Raw genomic sequence first — 23,379 nt, forward strand, 5'->3', positions numbered from 1 at the left:
GTTAGTGGTTCGTTAGCTAACCCTGCTTGTAGAGATTGGTTCGACTGTTAGACTAGGCGATCTCCAGAGGTCCCTTCCAATCTTAATCATTCTGTGATTCTGTTATGCTAGAAAGTGCTATTTTTTTGACACAAATGCTCCCTACATGAAGATTTATTGCTATCCACGAGGCTTTTCAGGATATTGCCACTGGATTACTCAGTGTAACTACCTTTCCAGATACTCATTAGGTATGTTGTGTTCACCATTGACCTAAAATACACAAAATTTGTACTGCTGTTTTACACATATGCATTTTTATGCTTTTGAAATTGCCAGAAAAGGGAATAACTGATTCTGCTTTTCCTCTTTGAAAGTGTATATATATTGTAATAGTAATCTATACTGACCTTTCTGATTAACAAGAATTTACATGCCATTGAAAATTGGGCTCACTGGGTTCTTGGTAAGACTTTAGATTGTTGCTTGAAGTTAAGACTGCTGTAGACTCCATTTTAACATGTAGGTTGGCTCCCATCAATAACAGTGGAGATACCTACTGAATTTCTCCATAAGTCTTGCTTACTGAGATTGCTTTTTTGGGGGGGGAAGGTGTTCTGAAATACTTTTTTTTTATCTAATCAACTCATAATGCAAAGTTTAAAATCTTGTCTTCCAACTTATTTTTGCATTTCATGTAAAAATGCCTTTAAAGAAAATTAGAATACCTATAGAACATGTTGAATTGCTATAAATAACCATATCTTCTTTGTGTTACATTCTGTGAACATCTACTTATGGATAAAGGTGGGCAGTCAAAAAATTCAACATTCATGTATGATTAAGGAGACATAAAAGGTCTCTTAAATGATTTTCTGAATATGTCAGACTTGGAGCTACTGTGTCAGTGATGTGCATTTACTTGCTTAAACTTGCATTTACTTTAAAAAACTTTTCTTTATTAGCCATATTAATGTCTACATTGGTTAGAATTGATGTCTTCATAATTGATTCTCTCCTTGCAATTAATTTATCAATGTCTTGAATTTTTTCTCTGGAGGCTGTCAGAGTTGTCTTATCTGTTAAAGATTTCTGTAGTGTGATTATTATAGGCTCTGAAATAGTTATGTCCTGTCATGCACAACATTTGACATCCCTAAGAAAAAATTATTTCTGTGTATTCATATGAACATTACTGGATTTCTTCTGTACATAAAAAATATATATTTTCTAAAAACTCTCAGTGTGCATAATTTTGAAGTTAATGTATTGATCCCCTTTTCCCCCAACCCCAAAATTCAAATATAATTTTGTGTATTTAAAATGCAAAATTATATTTGCATTTTAAATATGAATAAAATAAATAATATAGCAATAAAATGCTAATTTTATAATAAATAAAATAATAATCTAGCAATAAAATGCTAAAACATAAAAAATAAGTAGAAATTAATATATTTTGGATATTCAAGACAAGTTTAGGATTAAAGTTTTTTTAAGTAATAATGTTTTTTAAGCTTTTTAAGCTTAGTTTCCTTCCTTTTGAAATGAAGAAAAATGAAGATTCATCAAAGATAATATTATGGACAATGTATCTACATACAGATGTAGAAGTGACAGTGGTTGACAAGTCATATTGCTTTGCTACCTGCACAGGAGTATAGATAGGTTTGAAAATGTTGTTAGATAATGAGGAATTGCAAGTATGTACAGTGAAAAAAAATGGCAAAAAATATTCAGACTCACAGTTCCTAGGGAGAACCTCTGACTAAAATGTATATCTATCTAACATAGAATAAAGAAAAATATCAGGAAAAGAAGGTCATTTGTACATTATAGTGCCTATGTTGAGTAAGAGTAAAGGAGAGATTATTTTTTCTTGCTTAGAGAACACCCTCACCAGAAAACAGTAAATTAGTTTAGTATTAATTTGGTTTGAATGTTCCTTTATGATTGGCTTGCTTGATAATGATACTCCAGTGAGGATAAGCTTGAATGCCTTTAAGAGGGAACCATGTTTCAATGAAAATAACTCTGGAAAGGTAATGAGCATTCAAACCTGCTGACATGTGCAAGAAAGATGAACTTCAGCAGCACTTCGAGTGGGAAGATGAGTATCACTGCTCCTTATGTCTGCTACCCTCCTTATATTTTTGGAGAGAAGTTCGCTTTTAACACGGAGCTGCAAACAACCCTGAAAATGAGCAGAGGGACGATGTTAGAAGTAGCAGCCCTTCCTACCATGCCGCATGGCTGGCCGGGCTGTTGATGAGGTGCTGCGCAAGGACAGGCCTCAGCGCGCACGTAACGTCGCGTCACATCACGTCCCGTCGGGCCGTGACGTTTTCAGAGCGCTGAGGCCTGCTGAGCGCTGCCAAGTTCTCGGAAGGACTGTGGGCATGTCTGCTGTGCAGTAATGTTTTTGAAGGACAATTTAAAACCTCTTTAAAATTGCTATGAAATGGTCATTTACGTAATTCAAATTACAGTTTTTTATCTCTTAATAAGCCAATCTGGAAGCCAAACTTGAAGATCCTGGTTGTGTTTTCTTCTTGAAACTACATACGTGTTTTGAGTTGAAATGCCTGAGTTTTGGAATAAGACATTTCCTATAGATTATATGAGAGTGTGGTGTACAAATTATGGAGATATTCATGGGGATTTCTACTTATTGCCTGCTGTGCTCTGGGAAAAAGGGCCATGTCTTTATTAAATTCCAAAGTGGATAATCTGTGCCTCTCTGAGGACTAAGAATAGTTCTCATTGCAATCAGCAAGCACAGAGTGATCCAGTTCAATAGCTTCTGTAAGATCTTTAAAATACAATTATGAGTTGAAATTGATACCACAGTGAGGCTATTATATGTGAGCTGTACAGAAATTAGAGTAATCACCGGAGAATTCAGAATGAAATTCCTGCATCTTGTGTTTGGAATTTCTTCATTTACACTTACCTGTTTCTGATAGATGGGTCTGGAATATATTGAGTGATGTTTTCATGGTATCCCAAAGCAGCTAAAGAGCATTGAATTAAAACTTTATAATGAATTGATCAGTAGAAGATGTTGTTTCAATACAGTTCAGGTTTCTGATCATCATTAACTATCTCTACCACTATTTTGTTTTTCTTGTGGGAATGTGCCGCCTACCTGCCATTTTTTTCTGTGTGTCTAAGTGGAAAGTTTTACACATATTTATGTGAACTGCATCTTATTTGAATTTAGTTCTCTGAAGCGAGTACTGAAGGTGTTAGCTGTCTCACTTCTTTCATTTACAGTGAAAGAGGGAGAAATGTATTATTTTAAATGCAATTAAGTTAGATAAGAATGTGAGAGATTAGGTAGGTGAGAGGCAGGTAGGTGAGAGACCACTTTTCTAAATGTTTGTGGTGTTGTGTGGACACAGACTAATTTTTCATATTTTGTATCTTCTGAGAAAAACAGCTAAATGAGAACATTATATAAGCAGAGTTGTTATGTTTTGATAGAAATCTGTGTGGGTTGATTATTTTTTAATTTGAAAAGTGCCTTATCAGAATGCTAATAGGCTGCATTCTGTCGCAAAGAATCCCAGAAATGGCTCTGCTGGCTGGATCATACGCACTAGGCAAAAATTTGTAATTTTCATCTCTTTCCAGATGTACCTTTTCTGCTGGATTTTTAGCCGTTGTGTAACAGTGTTTATTAGGTGACATACTTAAAAGGTGATCCGTGCCACATTTGGGTAGATGTCTTGCTTTTAAAATGTCCCTGTATCAGCAGTCTCTAGAGCGACAAATGGGGTTTCCAGCGCTGCTCTCCCCGGGCCTCTGCCTTGTGCCCTTCCCATCCCACCCACGTGTGGTTGCGCAGCCGTTGGGTGAACGGTGGGGACGATGCCTTAAGGCTGCCCGTGGGGCCGGAGCTGCTCTGCAGAAGCAGGAGCTCCGGGGCGCAGATCACCGCTGTTGTCAGCGTTTTGTGGTTAGTGCACGTTAGGTGTCCAGGATGGCAACCAGAGGCAGGAACGTCGGCTTTGCTGCATTAGTTCAAATCACTGAGCTGTCAGCCAGCCTGTTTTCATATACGGCTGTCCTCTTATTTTCACGCTCCTCTGAAGTAAATATACTTAGTTACAGGCATTTCTTTGACACTCACTGTATTGTCTTTCAGAAAATTTAGAGCTGAATGTAAAAAGGATGTGCCAGATCTCTGGTCAAATTTTGAGGCATGCTGAGCACATTAGGAGAGCAAACAAGTTATTTCCTTTCAGATATAAAAACTCATCGAATCATGTTTTTCCAGTTGTGTCGATGGAGACATAGAATCGAGTGTTGTAAGATTATTACCAGCTTTGTGCTTAGAGCACTTACTGAGCTCCCCTAGTTATGTCAGTGCGACGGGCTAGTTGTTACGGCAGTGAAAACCTTCAGCGAGGGGGATCTCAGGAATGGATCAATGTAGTTACCTTGCCGTCCCCCACAGCCACGTCAGGAGCTCCAGCCCGCGCTAGTGACAGCCTTCTGACCGTGCTGTGAAGTGAGCCCTACGCTCCCGGATAATACAAAGCCTGAATCTTCATGATCTAAAATGTTTCAAGATGTTGTTGTACAGTGTGAAAGACACAGCGTGGCAGTTACCAAGCACTTGGTTCCCAACATACTATGGATCGCTTCCTCACAACGTCATGGCCTTCTGTAAAACCCCATATGTTGAGGGATAGAAAATTGCATTGTAGTTATGGTCAATGACCAAGCCATCAAGGAAATACAAGGGAATATCCTTTGGTCTTCAAAATTGCGCTTTCCCTGTTCTTTATTTTTGCTCTCTTCTGATGTTAGTTTTGTATTTTCTTCTCTTCTTTCATATCTCTCGAGATTTTTGTCATTTTTTTTGCATTTATATAGTTACACTCAGCCTTATGCTTTATATTGGCTGAGCAGGTTTAAGATGTAAATAATGCCAAGTGCTGCGTGGAGGCTGTAGCATCTTAACTGTGGGTACGTAACACACAGAGCAGCCTGAAGAAGCTGCCCAGTTGTTTAGACAACTACATTTCACAGACCTTTCAAATCCTTTTGCAGCAGAGAAGTAAAAGAGGAAATGAACTCAAAATCGTTTTCTCTAAACCACTGTGCATGTTGCATTCATCTCTATGGCAACTACACAAATCGATCTATCCTGGAGATTAATTTGAGGATATTTTTAATATGTCTCTTTAAATTCGGGTTTCTTATTGTAACTTGAATTAGTGTATTTCCTCAGGCCTTTCACTGGAGGAGTAACACTCATTGCCAAATTGAACTGCCATTTGAATGTGATTAAGTAAATCCTCTGTATGGTACATTTAAAGTGCACGCCAGAACTTGGGAAGATGCGTGCAAGCAGAAAACTCCGGCTAACACGGACGGTGCTAAAATGTCCACACATGAGCTGGCTGGAGCAGCATTCTGCCCTTTGGGCGATCTGCAGCCAGGAGAGGAGCTATTCGTCCTACTTTTTTTTTTGCTCATGAGCATGAGAAATAAGCCTGCCTCGCTTTTCTATAGTGTGCAGATGCTTAAAAGCCAAAATTTACAAAAAGAAATTAGGCAGGAATGATTTTTTTTAATTCCACTTAATGCGAATCAGCTTGTAGCCAAAGAAGGTATTTGTACGGATGTGTCTGTCTGCCTAAAGAAGTTGGCCAAGAGAGAATATGTATTCCACAAAAGAAAAAAAACATCTGGCTTATTTCATCATTTCTGTCAGCCAGATGGTCTACACTAAATAACAGTTGAGAAGAGTTTAGTTGTGTCTTTAAAAAATTCTAAAGAGAATTTTAGTTCATTTAAAGCTTATTTTTCTCTCTCTCTCTCTTTTATACCAATAATTTTGACTGTTTGTGAGGGAAGGGAGAGCAGAAGGGCTGGGGAGAGGCATGCTGTGATAGGGTGCAGTCAAGTCATTGCAAATGAGATTTTTTCCATGAAATGTTTATAAAGTGAGGAAGTGGGGAATTGAAATGTGAGTCTCATATTTCCTGACACTGTGATGTGACAAATAATAATCCATCTGATAATGGGGAAAATCTGTAGCAGGGAACAACATTCCTTTTTCTGTTAGATTTACACATCCAAAATTGTGCTGTGCTTGGGCTCTCACTGCTGGCATGAGTCATGGTTGATCAACAACATGGTTTAATGCCTTTGGTTATGCCCCTGCACCAGAAGAATCATGAAATACAGCAGTATTAAATAAACTCAGTGTTAAAGACTAGGATGTTGAGGAGTCACATCTGTTAAATCTTGTTGATTTTGCACTGAATTAATGCCAAAGACAGGTATATAAATATGTCTTTTTTTTTTTAAGAAAGAATCCATCAAAGTCCGATGATCTAAGAATTGTGACAAAAATGATTTTAAAAAGTTGAAACAATGACAAAAGTACCTCACACTTCGGAAATAAATACTTTTTTTTGTATTGAGATAGTTTATGAGATCAGCATTGCTAGACATCTGACCGCTGACTAAATTTGATGGGACTTCTTTCTCTTTGCTTTGTTTACAAGCTCATTGTATACATTTTTTAAAAAATTCGTTTCCTACAACCTTTTAAATGTTACTCAATCATGTTTTGCCTTGGTTAAACTTCTGTAATTTTAAGCATCATCACTGCATGCATAGCAGATTTGCATGTTTGAGAAATGGCATTGCTTCTTTGAGGCACCCATATCATAAGTATATTTTCTGACAGCATGTTAAGTGCTGACCATTTGTTTCCTAGTTATTAAATAGCTCTTGTACCTGCCCACTGTGCTGCTAGATATGTGTTTTTTTCCCAAAAAGTGCATATTAATAGGAAGCTATGTGTCTATTTCAACAAAGTTCGTCTGCTGTATTTTGTATAGCAAGTACAAACTTGCAGTACAGCAATAGAGCAAGTAAAAACTTGCTCTACTGTTGTTTATCTGATGTTTTGATGTCCTGAAATATGTTGTGTTGGTCTTCAGTCCAAATTTCAAAAAAAAAAAAAAAAAAAGGTTAAGGAAAAAAATTGTCACCATCTTCCTGTTATCTGTAAAATTTAAGAGTGATCAGAAAATATTTTTAATATTTTATTAAAAAGAAAAATAAATTTGTAGACTCCACATCAGGTGCAGTTATACAGACTTGTGTTTGTTACTGATGCCGTGCCAAGAGGTTGCCTAAGATCATGTTTTTTAATTTTTGCCCACAGGTGATAAATCCGATGGGATGGGATGCGTTTGGATTACCAGCAGAAAATGCTGCAGTTGAGCATGGACTACACCCTGCAAGCTGGACACAGAGGTAGTCTTTAATGGAGTTAAGTAATGACACGTTTCTGATTTGTGAATATCTGTGCTCTGCCTCCATTAAAAAAAAAAAAAAACACGCTAGTGGAAGACAAGACAGGACAGAAAGAACGTGTGTGGTTTACTAATGTTGTTTCGGACCATGCAGGTAGTTCAGTTTCAAAAACTTAATGTGTCAATGTGATTTTCAAGGTTTTCTCCTCTGATTAGTTTTCTCTTTTAAGAGAGTAGTGCATACCTTTTTAAAAAATAAAAAACAATTTCCAAACACCCAAGGGAGCAGGAAATAAATCAAGATTTTTTTTTACCAGGAGTTAAATCTTAGTATAGCACCTATTAAAAAGAAAAAGGGAGGGTGGGATACAACAACACAGGAAGCAGCAGCAGCGGAGGATCAGTGCAGACTGTGCTCTGCGCCACACTCTTTTTATGACCCTGGCAAACTGCTCAGGGAGCTGCCAGGTGAAACAGGCTGAGTGGACCGGGCCGTTCGCTGCTGCACTGCCCGCTCTCCTCAGCCTCCGTTGGCTCTGCTTTTCTGTGGTGGGCTCATTCAACCCCTTAAAATGGCAGAACGTTTTTTTTCTGAGCTGGCAAGCTGAATCAGTTTGTGTTTTTCTATACACTTAAAACAGTGAGGTATAAGATGTTCTGTAGCGAAAGAAAATCCCACTATAAGCAAGTGCCTGGAAAATTTCCTTAATACTGAAAAGGCATTATTGGTAGACTATTTAAGTCTTAAAACTAGATATTCTAACAACAAAGCTGTTTTCAGGCAGGTTAACGGATCACTACTGGGACTGCTTATAGTAGCATGCAAATAGAAAAATTATTTATATGTCTTCTTTTTATTATACTTGTGATGGTAGATGACTCATCATACAGACAGATTAAATTCTGACCATTCAAGTATTTGTTGTATCTCATTTTCTCCTTTTCAACCCTGTCTTGAATGTTTGTCATGGCTGCAGTAGGGCAGACATGCACTGGCTTGTACGTGGAGCTGACAAGATGGTAGCCCAAAAAAATAAAATAAACCTGTACCAATATTATGTTTCTGTATTCTGGACTTGATGCTGTGATAGCGACATGATGTATGTTGTACCTGTGCCTGGAGCAGAGCTGGCCACCCCTGTAAAAGGGGACACTGGGTAAACTTGTCAGCTAACCCAGCTAACCCAGTCCAGGAGTCAGCAGGCAAATTTCAGATCATCATCACGTCCTGAAGAGATTACTTGGAATGAACTTCAGTTGACTGCTACTTCTTACCTGAAAGTTAGGGAGAAAAAAAAAAAAAGCCAAATTGACAAAAGAGAAGACAGTTACCTAAACAAAACACAGACATTTCTGATAGTAAAAAACTAGTTGGTATTTGGTTTTGATACATGTATATGTGTACAGATACACATATATATGTGTGTGTATTAAGCTTTTTTATATATATATAGTGACAGAAGCTTTGTAAAAATACATGCAAACTTGAAATGCTTCTGTTGGTACCGTGTGAGTGCAGGATGAATGGAAGCAGCTCTGCAGAAAGTGTGCTTGCTTCTGGCAGAAGCTGTGACTCCCTAAGAGGATTTCCGGGGCTACCTTTGTTGCTAAAACTCTGCTGTTAAACCTTTTGGATGAAACCAGAGCTCTGCAGGCACAGCAATACTGGGAGCAGGGGATATTGTGCCCAGGGAAATCGTTGCTGCATCTGAAAACTGCCTCCCAAAATGCTCAGGTGACTGAACGGCTGCCATAGTCGAAGTGTGGGCTCTGCAGAAGTCAAGTGTAGCTGTCACTGCTGCCTTCTGGCCTCGAGAGCTCCGTTGTTTCATGGAGCCGCACGCTGAGAGATGTCTCCAATGGTTCCTCTGGGAGATGCTATTGCTGGGGACTGGGAAGAGACTGTAGCAGGATAGGGTGGCTGGGACAGACTCATAAGCTGATCATGAAGGTACATCCCAGCATGTCGTGAAGTTTTCTTAGCACCCTTTGGCTCTCTTGTAGTAAAGGTAGTTGCAAATAATGAAAAGTGATGTTTCAGGGCACATTTTCCTCAACCAAAAGTGCTGTATTTGCTTTTCAGTTATACTGTAAGAGGGAAAAAAATAATCGTCTTGTATATCCAGTTGGGTTTGTGAGGGTTCATGAAAGAGTTTTAAAATGAGTCTAAGATAAATATTGTTCTTGGAGGCGTTCTTGGAGATTGACTGTTAGTGAGACTGTAGGATTTAGAGGTTAACTAGTGCTCTTGATTTTTGAGAACTGTACAGACACCTGATTGTAAATATGACCACGTGATGATAATCTTTTTAAGTGACTCAATTTTTTTTTTGTTCTCTTACAGTAATATTGAACACATGAGGAAACAGTTTGATGCACTAGGTCTGTCTTTTACATGGGAAAGGGTAAGATCTTCTCTTTTAAGAAATGCTTTCTCCTTTTATTCTTTGATGGAAATCAGGGATTTTTTTTCTTCTTAGATGTGGCAATATAGAAAGCTTTGAAAGTGGCCGATTTAAATTGTTAATTTGCAAAAATACACTTGGAAAGAAGTGGGCAATGTAATTATTCTTCCTTCATTTTTGGCGTACTTATGGACATGATCTGATAATTTCAGCATTTAGGATCTTTCTTTCTTTAAAATAGTTTTGTTTTTTCAATTGGACTTTTCTGTCTGTCCTTTTCAGCTCTTCGAAAGTAGCATCTTCTCTCTCCAAGTTCAGGTGTTCTTATTGACAGCTGCTTATGAAGGGTGCCTTTGTGTTAAAGTGTGTGTATTTTGAGGAGTGCTTTTGTCAGTATGTACGTTTGTACTATACTCAGAAGCTTAAAGTCAGCAACTTTAAGGCTGGTTTGGTTATATTATTTTAAATCTGAAAGGCAGAACTGCATTTTCATATCTGTTTTTGTCATAAACACTTTGGAAACTAGGTATTTTATTTAAAACTCAAATTCTTGAGAATAGGTTGTTCACCTTGAAAACCTTGCTAATACAATCAACCATAAGCCATGTAGTTTTCAAGGCAAAAATGAAAGAAATCAATTTTTTGCAGCAGTTGTTCGGTAGCGCTATTGCACGAACAGGCGAGTCAAAGTCATTCCCTAACTTAGCATTCACAGTGATAATCATTACTTACCATTCTAATATGATTCTGCATAGAGTGATTGGGATCCTTGTGGTGGAATTTTACAGCAATATTGTAGGTCTGAAAATAAAACAAATTCATTTTCTGGCAGTCTGAGACCTGCCATCTGTTTTCCTTAATCTGTTGTTTATATGCATGTCTTGCGTCTAAAAAGTGTACTTTGTCATGTCATATATATGACGAGATTTTCAGTCAGCCCTTTTAGTAAGATTTCAGTTTTCTTGATAACTGAAGAGTTGCTCTGAAATTAAAAGGGCGGCGGTGGAAGGTTCGCTCCATGCTTTTTTCGCAGTAGTTTTCTTGTATTTTTCAACATTTGCATCCAGAGAACTGGCAGTGCTGAAAACCACAAGGAGAACTATAGGCATATGGGGAAATGCTGTCTGTCATCTTTGTGGCTGTTTTGGGGGGCTTACCTTGACTTTCCTAGCAAAGCATGTTTCACTTGGTGAACTTTGGGAAGTCCCTGAGTCCTTGTGGGAAGGCTATTGATACTCTGCAGCAAAGTCCATTTGAATGGTTCTGCAATTAAAAAAAATTGCAGTGCAAAGTGGCTCAGTTTGTGTTTTTGAAAGGTAAGCTCTAAAACAGTGAGGAGGTGTTACTTGAAGCTCAGTACGTTTTGGCTGATTGTAGCTTAGTTTTATTTAGCTCATGTTACTGCTCGGCGCGGTGGTTAACTGAAGTGAGGGTGACCTGAATGGCAGCCTTAAGAAACAGAGATATGTTTGCTTGATGCAAAAATTGTGTGATGCCTGAAATACACGTTTTACCTGACCTCTAAATGCACGAGTATTTGAGCAGTTAGCTGAGCAGAGTGGGTTTTCCAGGCCGATAAAGGCAACTTCTCTGCAGGGCTAGTCAGGCTGGGCAGAGCTTCTTCCTGTCAGGCATCTCTGCACGGTGCTGCACTGCACTGTGCAGGGACTTTTGTGAAAAAGGGAGCTCTTGAGATGAGGTTTCTTTATTTTTAATTATTGTTTTTATTCTGTACTTGTGCGCCACGAAATTGGCGGCTTATTGAATGCTGTGATAATGCAAACATTAACCCCAACAGCACTGTAGTGACTCCTATGAAAAATCACAGAAAAAGGCCTTCTGTTGTGCGTTAGTTCCAATAACCAAACCTGTTGTACAAAATAGGAGTTTGGTTTTAACCAGATTTCGCTGGTATTGCCTAAGCGTGCTGCTTCATTTTTTTCTGGGTGTGATATCTTGCAAATATGTGCTGGAGAAATCCATTCTTCTACCTCAGATTTCTATTTCCATGCGAGGTGAAGCACTTTTCTAAAGTGCTAGTCTTTTATGTTAACTATCAGGGAATCCTACATGTTCAGCTTAGACTAAAATGACGAACTAAAAGTGTACTCACATGCGTAAGCTAGCTCTCTTAAGTTTGCCTTAGAGTAGGTTTGAATACTAATGGTGATGTCCTTTTTTCCTGTATGTCTAGGTATTTTCAGTGTCTTGAATAGTTAATATTGGGTTTACAGAACACTTTGAAAAGGGCATGATTTAGGGGAAAAGAAGAGGATTTGAAAAAAAAATACTAGGTAAGAGGTAGGATATTTCTGTTCTGTAAATGCAAGTGAACATTTCTGTGACTGTCAGATCTAGATTTAAAAAGCTGCAGTAAGAAGAGAGAGAAAATGTTTCTGATAGACATTAAAATCACTTTAAAAGTCAAAAAATGTTATGTTTTATTTTTAAGGTAGTAGTAATTCGAGGATTCCTGGTGATGCGATTTCTCTTAAGTACCATCCCAGACAGCATAGCAAACTGCCTGCCATTTCTTTTAAACATTATATTCAGGGGAATAGGGCAATATAATTCTTCTTATAGATTCTTATCATCAGCACCAAGGTAGAGGGTAACCATTTTATTTTGTTTTGCTCAATTCTGCCATCAGACTGAATGCATGTTCCTAATGAGGCACCAGGTCACTATTAAGCACATTATCTGGCTGTAAAGGTAGCACTCATGGCCTGTGTTTTTCACAGTCTTTGTATTATTCATTCCAAACTAGGTAATTTTTGGATAAAATTAATGTTCCTTTTCTACACCGTACATAAAAATTAGTGAAATCTTTTAGATACTTTTTTGTGCAGATGCTCTTCTGTATGGTTTGAAGCTGCTGTTCTTGTGCAGGGCCTGAGGAATTGTGAAGATATAACAACGGACCACTTATAACCACTTACAATCACTCACACTGCTTGTAATGGAACAAAAAAAAAGGAAACTGTTGATATGAGGCTACTGTTCTGCAGCAAAAAATGTTCTGCAGTGTAATAAGCACTGCATGTTTGTATATGTAGCTAATAACGCATGAAGCTCTTGAGTGCATTTTAAATAGAAAAAGTATTCAAATGAATTGTAGTTCAGTCTAGGCCTAGATCTCTGTGAAAATCTGATCATTTTACTTTCAGGTTAGGTGGTGCATGCCCTGTAATACCAAAATAGTCAAATAGTATGTTTAATTTTCCCAAATAGTTTTGAAAAGAATCCTCTCAGACTGTCCTTTTCACCTTCTTACCTTTTTAGTTCCAAGTGCAATGTGGCTGTCTTTAGTATAGTACCGGAGTGTGCTAGAAATAAAACGACTACTAATAAACTAAGAAATGACTTCTGTCTAGTTGTTATGTGTTATTCACAAAACATAGTGGATATTACAACAGATAGAAGCTTTTGTGCTGGCTGTGAGTATTATTTATTAAAATGATAACAGTGGAAGTAGTTTTGAGATACAACGCTTGGCTTAAAAAAATACTTTTAGGTTCACAGTAAATAGTAGAAAGTTGTAGATCATACATAGACTAGTAATACATATAAATAGTACATGTAATAGTAGAAAATAGTAGGTGGAGTACGTTGAATAATTGATTATAAAAGAAGATACTGAAAAAAAATTTTTTTCTTTTATTTATGAAGAGAATCTTTCATCCAGAATTTTGTTTGTAGGATTTAGGTTGGGCTTCCCCTTCTTTTTCTTACCTAGTATTTGTCTTTTTTCCGCATTTTTCATATTGAGATACAGTTTAATCTTATCACAAACCGGTTGCTTTCCAAGTTACCCCACTCTCAAATCTAAGTTGTAATACTGCTAATTAATTTGTAACTGAGACCTTATCTGCAAAAAAAAAAAAAAAGCCCTTTTAATCAGCCCTTAAGTAATTGGCTTGTAGCGCTAACCCCTGCGTCACACTGAGTAGGAGCAGACACGCTGTGCTGAGGCAGAGGGCTCGAGCACAGAGATTTTGGGGATGATCTTGGCAATATCCACTGCTTTGAAAAGTAGCCCACTTTTTTAAGTGGTTTGTTTTGATAATGTCATTCCTGTAGGAGTAAGGAAGAATAACAGTAATCAATGATGAAGAGGCATTTTGGTGACAGCAAGAGTTTCTTGATTTTTTTTTTAATTAGCAAGCTGACAAAAAGAAAAGGGTGGGAAGGAGAGGAGCGGGGAAGCTTTCATTCCTGTTTCCTAGTACCTCTGCAATACTCTAGTGATGGCTTGTCACAAAATCTGTCACAGATCACCAAAGAATGCCAGCAAGGGACAGCTGGGCAGCATACTTTATAAGAAAGAGTTCTTTTTTTAATATATATTTTATCTTAGAAGGAAATACGGTAGAATCCTGATTATGTGTCCCCTGACCTGCTTTGTGATGTGGGTGCTAGTGCTCGGCAGAATGTTACGTGATTTGGAAGACTGGAAGGGTTTCTTCATGGCATTTAGCAAAGCCTTTCTATGAGCACTTCTCTGGCTTTCTGAGTCAAGGCAGTTCTGGTAATGTGCTGCGAATCTTTGTAATGCTGATAAAGTGCATGGAGAACTCTAGCATTCACTTAAATGGTTGCAGCTTAATGGAAATTAGTTTAGTCTCAAATATTATTTACTAAATAATGATCAGAACTAAGTAAAAAAATTGAAGTTTGTGATTGACAAGAGATTGTTGCTTGTCATCCTCAGAAATCTCCTTATTTCCTTCTCTTTACACTTGGTGGTGATGTCATTTCTCTTTCTGTTTTAACCGTCGTCTGTAACTTAAAGCCTTCCTGATTATGAAGTTAAATAAGTGATGAGCCTGAGCGATCTTTTCTTGCAGTTTAGTGACTGCCGAGCAAGTTTTCCTCAATGTATCTTGTGCTGCATTTCTTTCTGGGAAGGTTGTCAATCTGCGACTCGAGGGAGCATGTACATGAGGTCTCGTTCCCAGTTATTAGTTTGCACCACATCCTAGACATACGTGTTTCACAATCTTAAATGCCATCCCTACTGTTTCAGCTAACACACATTTGCCATTCTAGACCAAATGGACAAATCTCAGTCCATTTTACTCTTTTTGACAGCTCCCTTCTCTTATCTGTTTGCCTGTTGTTCACCTGGTCTTGCACTGTGCCACAAGAGATCCCTGCTCTTTTGTACCTCTGACATGACCTAAGTGGTGAAACTCTGTTGCCATTAGTGGCATCCTGCTGGCAGAAGAACTGGTGTCACTGTGTGGAGATGCAGGCAAAACGTGTTTTTTTTTTTTTTTTTTTTAGAGTAAGTGGATAATGTTTAGTTGGAGAGATGGAAATCAGACTTTTATCAAGTGTTCTCTTCAGTGCAGAGCACAGGGATTTAATCAAGGAACTGCTTTTCAGGGCTAAATCTTTGCGTGCTGTGCTGAAAACTTGCTGTTAAGTGTCTCTGGTCTTGAAAGCCTCTTACACTCACTTTTGAGGTGCATATATTCAAAGGTCATATTAATTGTTCAAAGCAGCATTTCAGCACTAGAATATAAAGCTGTAGAAAAAAAAGGAATACAATTTTTGTGCTAAAGTATTTCAAATGTCTTTGAGTAACAGATGATGCTGCGAATATCTGTGCCACAGACATAGTGGAAAGCTCAGATGATGGGAAAGCCTGGGTGAAAAAGGCATTTCACGCTTGGAAGCTATTTCAGGGGGTGGATCAAATTTGTTCAGTTTGCAAATAGCTGTCAGTGGCTGACTGTCAACCCTGTAATTCTGAAATCAAGATATATTCTTGGTGATTTAAGGTCCAGTCATACACTTCAGCAAGTACAAACGTAGTTATAGAGGAAATATGTAGAAAAGTATCTTCTTGAAACAAGGGCAAGTTAAATAGGAAAGTTAATGACAAGCAAATGTGATTCATTTATTGTTACACATAATGCAATCAAAGTTTAAATACTGAGTTACACAGTTGTTTTCATTTTGGTCAAGCTTTAAACTGCCTGACTGGGAGTGTATGTGCATCCACTGCACCTGTTAAACTCTACATTTGTGCAGAGGAAAACTGAGAGTCTGTAACCGTATAATCCTTTAGTCATCTTCACAAAACAACATGTTTATTTGAAATGTAGGCTTTGGGGTCTCCCTTTAAAGAACAAATACTTTAAAATATGTAACTTTATAACCAATTGACCATTTTATTATTTTTACTTTACAGTACTGTCCTGCATCAGGAGACTGATTAATAACTCCTATTAGTTTTGTTTATAGGAAATACACTGGGGTCAGGTTTTCCCATTGCAAACAATATGTTTCTAGAACTATGTTCTAGCATATCTGCAATTTCGAAAGTATATTACTTTAAACATGGACCAATTCTTAATGAGGAAACTTTCAGAGTTCATAATAAGGCAGCTGCTTTTTAATTAGTAGAATTCATTAAAAATCTGTTCTCCTCACTCCAATTCTACATTTTTGTGTCATCTCTTCATTTTTATCTGTTAGCAATCCTCCACGCTTGTGACTTCTTTAGTGACTCACCAAAGTCACTCTGGTGACTGCCAGTCAACACCCTCAGCCGTTCAGGCTCTTCCCTTATCTTTCTGTATTCTCAGGTTCAGCTGCAGATTCCTTCAGTCTGTTCCCTCTGCAGCCAGCTCTGAGCAGTCGACAATCTCTGTTCCTGTTACTGAGCGAGAGCTGTGGTCACTCACATTCTTTTTGTACTCTCGTATCTACCAGCATTGTTATTGCAGGGGGATTTTATTCCGTGTTAAAAGGAAAACTTTGCTTTGCATGTTGTGCACAAAGCCAGAGTCCTCTGTTTTTGTGGACGTGGGAATACCACTCAAAATAACATTACTCAAAGATACCTTTATATCGGGCTGCTGGTTTTGTCTCTACCATATTCCGTGCACTCCTGAGTTAGTTACTTAAGTTGTAAGATAGTAAGAATAGTTTCATGTATTTTTATTTCATTTCTCTAGGAAGTGACCACTTGCTTACCAGAGTACTATAAATGGACACAGTACCTCTTTCTTAAGCTTTTTGAAGCTGGGTTAGCTTACCAAAAGGAGGTAGGTACAAGCTTTGACTTGTAACACTATGCATGTACACTGATGTTATCTCAAGTCTCTCATTGTGTCAATAACATATTCCTGAAACATCTGTTCACATTCTTTAAGTGGATAGCTATTTTTGCTGCTATACTTGGTTTTAAATTACTGCAAAATATATTGAATTTTATCTAAAACTAAATTTTGTATGTAACTGTCTAACATCAATGACATCATATAGCAAGTCAAATCGCATTTATTTGTTCTCTGGTTTACACTAAAGTGCTGGATAAGAACATAGCTACTGTTAATTTATTTCATGGCTTTCATATCAAAATCTTCTATCTCTTAACTTCCCTCTAGTGCAGACGTGAAAGAGTTCTGTTGATTCTAACATGATCATGATAAGTCTCTTCAGCAATGAGATTATTTTACTTTATTTCAGTACTATGACTGAGTCAAAGCCATTAGGATGAGGAGCTGGAGATTGTCCCTCACCATAGAATTCCTGGAACCCATTTGTGGTCTCTAAAATATTATAGAAATATTGGATGCTGTAAGATTATCACAGTTTTTCCTTTAGCTGTACACCTAGAAACTCCTCACCTCATGGTATTTTTTAAGTAACATATACCATGCTTTCTGAAAAGGTAAGAGTTCTGTTAACTTCTTATGTGGGAGGTAAAACAAAGGTGTTAAACTAACATTCCACAGAACTCTATGCAATTCAGTCCCAAATACCTAAACAGCTGCATATAAACAAAGCTGCAATTTAATGTATATCCCTAACTTAAAATGGAAACTAAGATTTCTTAAATGTGCTTTTCAGTTTCATGCCATCTCACAGAAACCAGAAAACCCGATAGAATATAATTAGGGATATAGAACCCAGAGAAAGATGTTGATGCTCAAACATAGCATTTGGAAAGCACAGTGTTACTAAACTGCCCTTCTACTTCTATATATTCATAGATCCTAAATGACAGCTACCAAAATGATTTGGTATTTGATATACCCTAACTTGTTACAGGGCTTTTCTTTTTCTTTTTCTTTTTCTTTTTCTTTTTCTTTTTCTTTTTCTTTTTCTTTTTCTTTTTCTTTTTCTTTTTCTTTTTCTTTTTCTTTTTCTTTTTCTTTTTCTTTTTCTTTTTCTTTTTCTTTTTCTTTTTCTTTTTCTTCTTCTTCTTCTTTTTCTTCTTCTTTTTCTTCTTCTTTTTCTTCTTCTTTTTCTTTTTTTTTTTGTAATTTTGTTTCCAAATTATAATGAAGAATTTAGCCCTTAGTTTTGCCATAACAGACTTATTTTGTAGATTTATTATTAAAACAGACTTATTATATGTAGATTTGTTTGCTATAAGGTTAATTCCAGGTGAATCTCAGAAGCCTGAGGTTTGCTGTCTCAGAAGTACTCATGGTGTATACATTTTTTTGCAAGCTGGCTCCCAGCACTGTGGGATCCTGAACGTGCCTGGGTGTTAATGATTGGATGTGCTTCCCTCTAAGAGTCAAGGATCAGTTTGAGGACTTAAATCAGCATCTGCCAACCTGCAGGGGATGTCACGTCTGGTGGATATTAACTAGCTGCTCCTTGGCAAGAAACAGATGGCAGAGAGACAGCATGTAAGCCTGGGTCTCTTCAAATTGACACAGATGCTTAAAACATGTATTTATCCCAAGTCTTCAGCATGCCTGCAGTATACATTAAGCAGTCTTGCTGCACAGCCTGAAGTGCCTATATTACCATTTCCTTCCAGGTACAAGAAGAAAATTTATAGCTTTCCTGTGGCAATAAGGATGATACATGCAGAGCATGAGTGTAATTCATGTTTTGTTCTGGGAATGTGCCTGTCTGGCTAGAAATTACCCTGTTAAAGAGACACAGATTCCGTATGTCTGGGAGCTGGAGCTAGCGTACCACAGCTCCCATAGATGGTGCTTCTTTACTCGCTGCTGCAAAACCCTCTCTCTCTGTTTTGCGATACAGAACGAGTCTGAATACTGTACAGGTGATTGACCTGGCCAGATGTCACTGTCTCATTTAGACTGAGATAAATTGCTGTCTATAAAGCAAACAAAAAGGTAAAAGAATAGTCCCCTACCCTGGGGATAGATATGTATGCTATAGACCCCTTAAGCTGCGTAAGACAAATCCCATTTTAAAAGCATGAAACCTTCACTGGCCTTGGAGCAGATCTACATAACTGATGTGCTATATGCAATGCTGCACTGTGCTTTCTCTGAGCAGGTGAAAATGGCTTCTAGGGACCACAGTTTAGGAGGCTGTCACTGGCAAGAGGTTGCCCATGAGGTACAAATAGGAACTGAGGTTCAAATTTAATTTGATTCTGGATTCTGGATATTAGTCAAAATCTGTGGGAGATGGAAGGGACAAAGTACAGCTTTAAAAATCCACTAACATGACATTTCAGCTATGGACTTCTTACCTGTGTGTTTACATTTTCATCACTTAGATACGTTTACCTGTTGTAATTTACATGAATATGTTGCACTAAGTAATTGTTATGATATAAAATCACTTTCCACATTTTTCTTCATAAATTTGACCCAATACCATCAAAAAAGGGAAATGATTATTTCTTCTCATTCTTTCTCTAGTCAATCCAATACAAGTCAATTCAGTTCAAGTGATCATTTCTGTTGCTTTGATATTTTTTTCTTTCTTTCTTTCTTTTTTAATTTCTGCTCGTTTTTTTTCAAGTTAACATCTGTCACTGGCATGAGTTTTTCACTACTTTTTCTCACTACCTTCTTCCACTACCTTCTTTTGTATCTTGCATTCTTTATGATAAATGATGAGCTAATTTTTTCAATATTGGGTGAAGGTGGGTTTGGCTTTTGTTTCCACCCAGGACGGTATGTCTGTATTTCAGTTCCTCCTCAAATACAGTTTGTAAAGTTGAACATAGTCATATATTTGACTGTTTTTTTTAGATGTTTATATTGATAACTGATAGGGAGCATAATTGCAAAAGTGATTTACAGAATTGTTTAAACAATAGGAAGAAAATGCTAACTTCCTCACTTGGAAGATAGTCCAATATAATTTTTTTATGTGATTCTGTCCATTGGGGTTGGAGATCCTCAGTTATACATTCCGTTTAATGACCCTCAACACTTTTGGATCAGTGGTGGACAATTGCAAATCATCAGACCGTGTAGATATGCAGTACAGTTCATGTGAACAATGCTCAGAGATGTTCTCACTTATCACTGAATATAAAAGTGTTAATCTGTTCTGCTAATGTGATCATCCAGATAAATGCTGTCAGCATTTTGGGGTTTTTGAGTTGTGAGAAGATGAACATTCAAAACATCTGAGCTGAGTCCATGTTGCTGATTCAAATGGACATTAACAAAACACAGAAAACTTGGGAGCTCAAGGAATAGTTCTTGCGGTGCCTGAAAAGTAAGATTTAATTTGTGAAATAGCTGTTGAAAATATTTTTTTCTTTTTGCAACATTTTTAGGCATTGGTTAACTGGGATCCAGTGGATCAGACCGTTCTAGCTAATGAACAGGTGGATGACAAAGGTTGCTCATGGCGTTCAGGAGCAAAAGTGGAACAGAAGTACCTCAAGCAGTGGTTTATCAAAACTACTGCCTATGCAAAGGTAGGAGAATACAATTTTTGGAGATTATGGTAATAGTTAAAGAGGCAACTTATCTGGAAATATTTGTAAAGCTGAATGTGGTCTTTTTAATATATACATATATATGCATATACATGCATGATTGTGTGTGGCATAAAATATATGTCCTGCCTGTGTGCATATGTGAATATATAGAGAAAAAAGTGATCATCCCTTAGTCTTTCTGTTCATTTCTCTGTAGTATGAATTTTAAGTAATTGGTGTGGGACTAAGTTTTGAAGAAATTTAAAAGTAAAATTGGAGATGACTGAATGAAAGACTTTTGCATTCGTATACTGTCACCTCATATTTCCCTCCCAGTGCTTGTCTGTATAATATTGCAAGTGTGTAGCTGGGAAGTCTTTTGAAGTACAGTGCAATGCAGTCTTCATCTAGAGTTCAACATGTGTGTGAGCCAGTCATGCTTTGAGATTAACTGGTCTTTATTCAGGATTTCTCTGGAATTTCTATTTTACTTCATTTTTATATTTTACTTTGGTGATCTGTAAGCTTAGAGTTTTCATTTCATCTCAGTGTTCCAGGTATTAGGGCTTAAAATACTAATTGAGAAAATTATTCCCAAGAATGTGTTAAAAATTCTTCCTCTTTTACCCCTTCCCTGAGCCTCAGATTCAAGAGACTTCATCCAGGGGAGAAGAAATCCAGAGAAGAATTCATGATTCATGCATAATCAAGAGGAAAAACCTTACTTTTTTTGGTCAGCTACTTTGATCCCTCATACACGAAGAGGATACCAAAGGCGTGCGTGCTTTCTCTGGTTGCATTACCTGTTCTTATGGCAAGGGAGAAATGTTTGCTTTAGCTGTACAGAAAATTAAGCATGTCTACACCACACAAAGTGATCACAAACTCCTGAGCTTTTCCGTGGTGCCTTTATTATGGCAGAATAGTCGGGGTTTGAATAGACATCTGGAGTTCTTCTGGTTCAAGCCCCCTGCTCGAGCAGAGTCAGCAATAGCGTGTTGCACAGGACCATGGCCAGTTGGGTTTTGAATATCTCCAAGGACTGGAGACTCCACAACTTTTATGGTCAACCTGTTCCATTGTTCAACCATCCTCACAAGTGTTTCCATGTGTTCAGATGGAACTTCAGATGGAACTCGGCTATCACTGAGTATTACTGAGATAAGTCTGGCCCTGTCCTTTTTGCATCCTTCCTTCAGATGTTTATAAACAAAGATAAAATACCCTGAGACTTATTTTTTTTTCTTCAGGTTAAGCAGCCCCCGCTCTCATAGCTTCTGCTCATCTGAGAAATGCTCCAGTCTACTAATGATCTTTCTGGTCCTTTGCTGGACTTATTCCAGTAAATCCATGTCTTCTGTATAATGGGGAGCCCAGAGCTAGATGCAGTTCTCCAGATGTGGCCTCACTGGACTGAGCAGAGAGGAAGGGTCACCTCCCTTGACCTGCGGGCCACACTCTGCCTAATGCAGCCACGATGCCTTTGGCCTTCTTTGCCTCAAGGGTGCACTGCTGGTCTGTGTTTGACTTGCCCGCCAGCCTCCCCAGCTTCTTTTCTGCAGAGCTGCTCTCTAGTGGCGCATCTGTCAGACCGTACTGGTTCATGGGGTTATTCCTGCTCAGGTGCAGGGCTTCGCACTTCTGAGTTTCCTCTCTGCCCATTTCTCCAGCCTGTCGAGGTCCCTCTGAATAGCAGGGACCTCATCATGTTTCATCATTACCCTTGTGATATTCCAGAGTCCGCCCCAACTCACTCCTCCTCCTCATGGGCTGGAGTGTCACTGGAGTTGGTACCTTAGCTTTTACATCTTCTGTCTATTGCTTTTATGGAGGTTGTACTCCTATTGCAGACTGCATCCCTACTGACACCAAATCACTGCATATCTGTACCTGTCTGAGAGGGGTGAATTAGCCTTGAATTCCTATTCTTGAAGACCAAAAGACAAGACACAGGGGCTTTTCAGTAGCCTCAAGAACACATTTGGGTTACAGGATAATTGCCACTTACTCAAAACCCATCCTTCTGCTCTAGAAAGAAGGATATATTTTTTGTCTTTAGATTCTCTGGCCTAAGAAGTGTAAAGAATTACAGGAAAGGCACTGGGCCATGGATGATCAGGTCTTCACAGTGCCATTCCTTAGTAAGTGGGCTCATTGCTCTGAAGCATCAGATGGTTCTTGTTCTACAGTGGGTTTCCATTTGGAGCCAAACTTTTGTCCAGAAGGTGTTGGTGTGTCTGTGACATTCCTGAAGGAAGATGTCACCCCAAGAGGATGCCATGTACTCTACTTAAAAATTACTGCAGAGGACAATGGCTCTCTACTGATCTCTATAAAGAACTCTACAAATCTTTATGAAGGTTTCCCAAATGTTTGCTCTGAGCTTGATTAATATTCTCTAGGGTCTGTGCTAGCTCATACAGCCAGGCCAATGAATGCTGCTGCACTGATTCCAGCTCAAGTGTTTTGGCAAGCGTTGCCTAAATGTGCTCCCATTTCTCAGCGTAATAACAGATGCTACCAAGTATTAGCAGGTGGTTTGGATTTTCCTTTTTGCTCACCCTCCACTGACTCCCCTTTTTGCTGCTCTTGTTCTGGCACATTTTAAACAGTCTCACTCTGCTTTTTTTTTTTTTTTTTTCCTTTGGCAGGGAATTTAAACATTTGGTTGTAGAGAGGAAAAAATACTGGGATTTTTTTTCCTTTTTTTTTTTTTTGAGGTGAGAGGGTGGTGCAAGCTTTCCTATAAGAATAGCATATTACAAAGTTCTGCTATTTCAAATCTAATATTTGATATTAGATAGATTTCATGCTTTGGAAAATGAATAAATTATTTTGGGCACTTATATTTTTCTTTCAAGTTTCAGGAGGCTAGAGGTGTTATGATAATGCTGTAATGTTCATTCCAAAGAAGACTGTTTTGGCCACAAGCTGCCTCTGAAGATTTCCCCTTACACAGAGTGCGAGTCTCTGAGCTAACAACTAGAGAAGAACTTGAGTCTTTTAAAGGCTCAAGACCCATGCTGACAGAACCAGG

General features: G+C 38.0%; 1 protein-coding gene across 2 annotated transcripts in view; it reads left to right on the forward strand.

Moving 5' to 3' along the window:
* Positions 1-23,379, forward strand: part of LARS2 (leucyl-tRNA synthetase 2, mitochondrial) — an 88,110-nt gene that overhangs the window by 17,515 nt on the left and 47,216 nt on the right. For both annotated transcript variants that reach the window (XM_088521086.1, XM_010227573.2), the window contains exons 4-7: positions 7,175-7,266; positions 9,610-9,670; positions 16,639-16,728; positions 20,196-20,339. In XM_088521086.1, the coding sequence (XP_088377212.1) occupies positions 7,175-7,266; positions 9,610-9,670; positions 16,639-16,728; positions 20,196-20,339 (387 nt within the window). The remainder of the gene's footprint in view (positions 1-7,174; positions 7,267-9,609; positions 9,671-16,638; positions 16,729-20,195; positions 20,340-23,379) is intronic.

This window comes from Tinamus guttatus, unplaced genomic scaffold, assembly GCF_059628265.1.
Source record: "Tinamus guttatus ecotype Peru unplaced genomic scaffold, ASM5962826v1 Tinamus_guttatus_pri_ptg000115l, whole genome shotgun sequence".
Lineage (NCBI taxonomy): Eukaryota > Metazoa > Chordata > Aves > Tinamiformes > Tinamidae > Tinamus > Tinamus guttatus.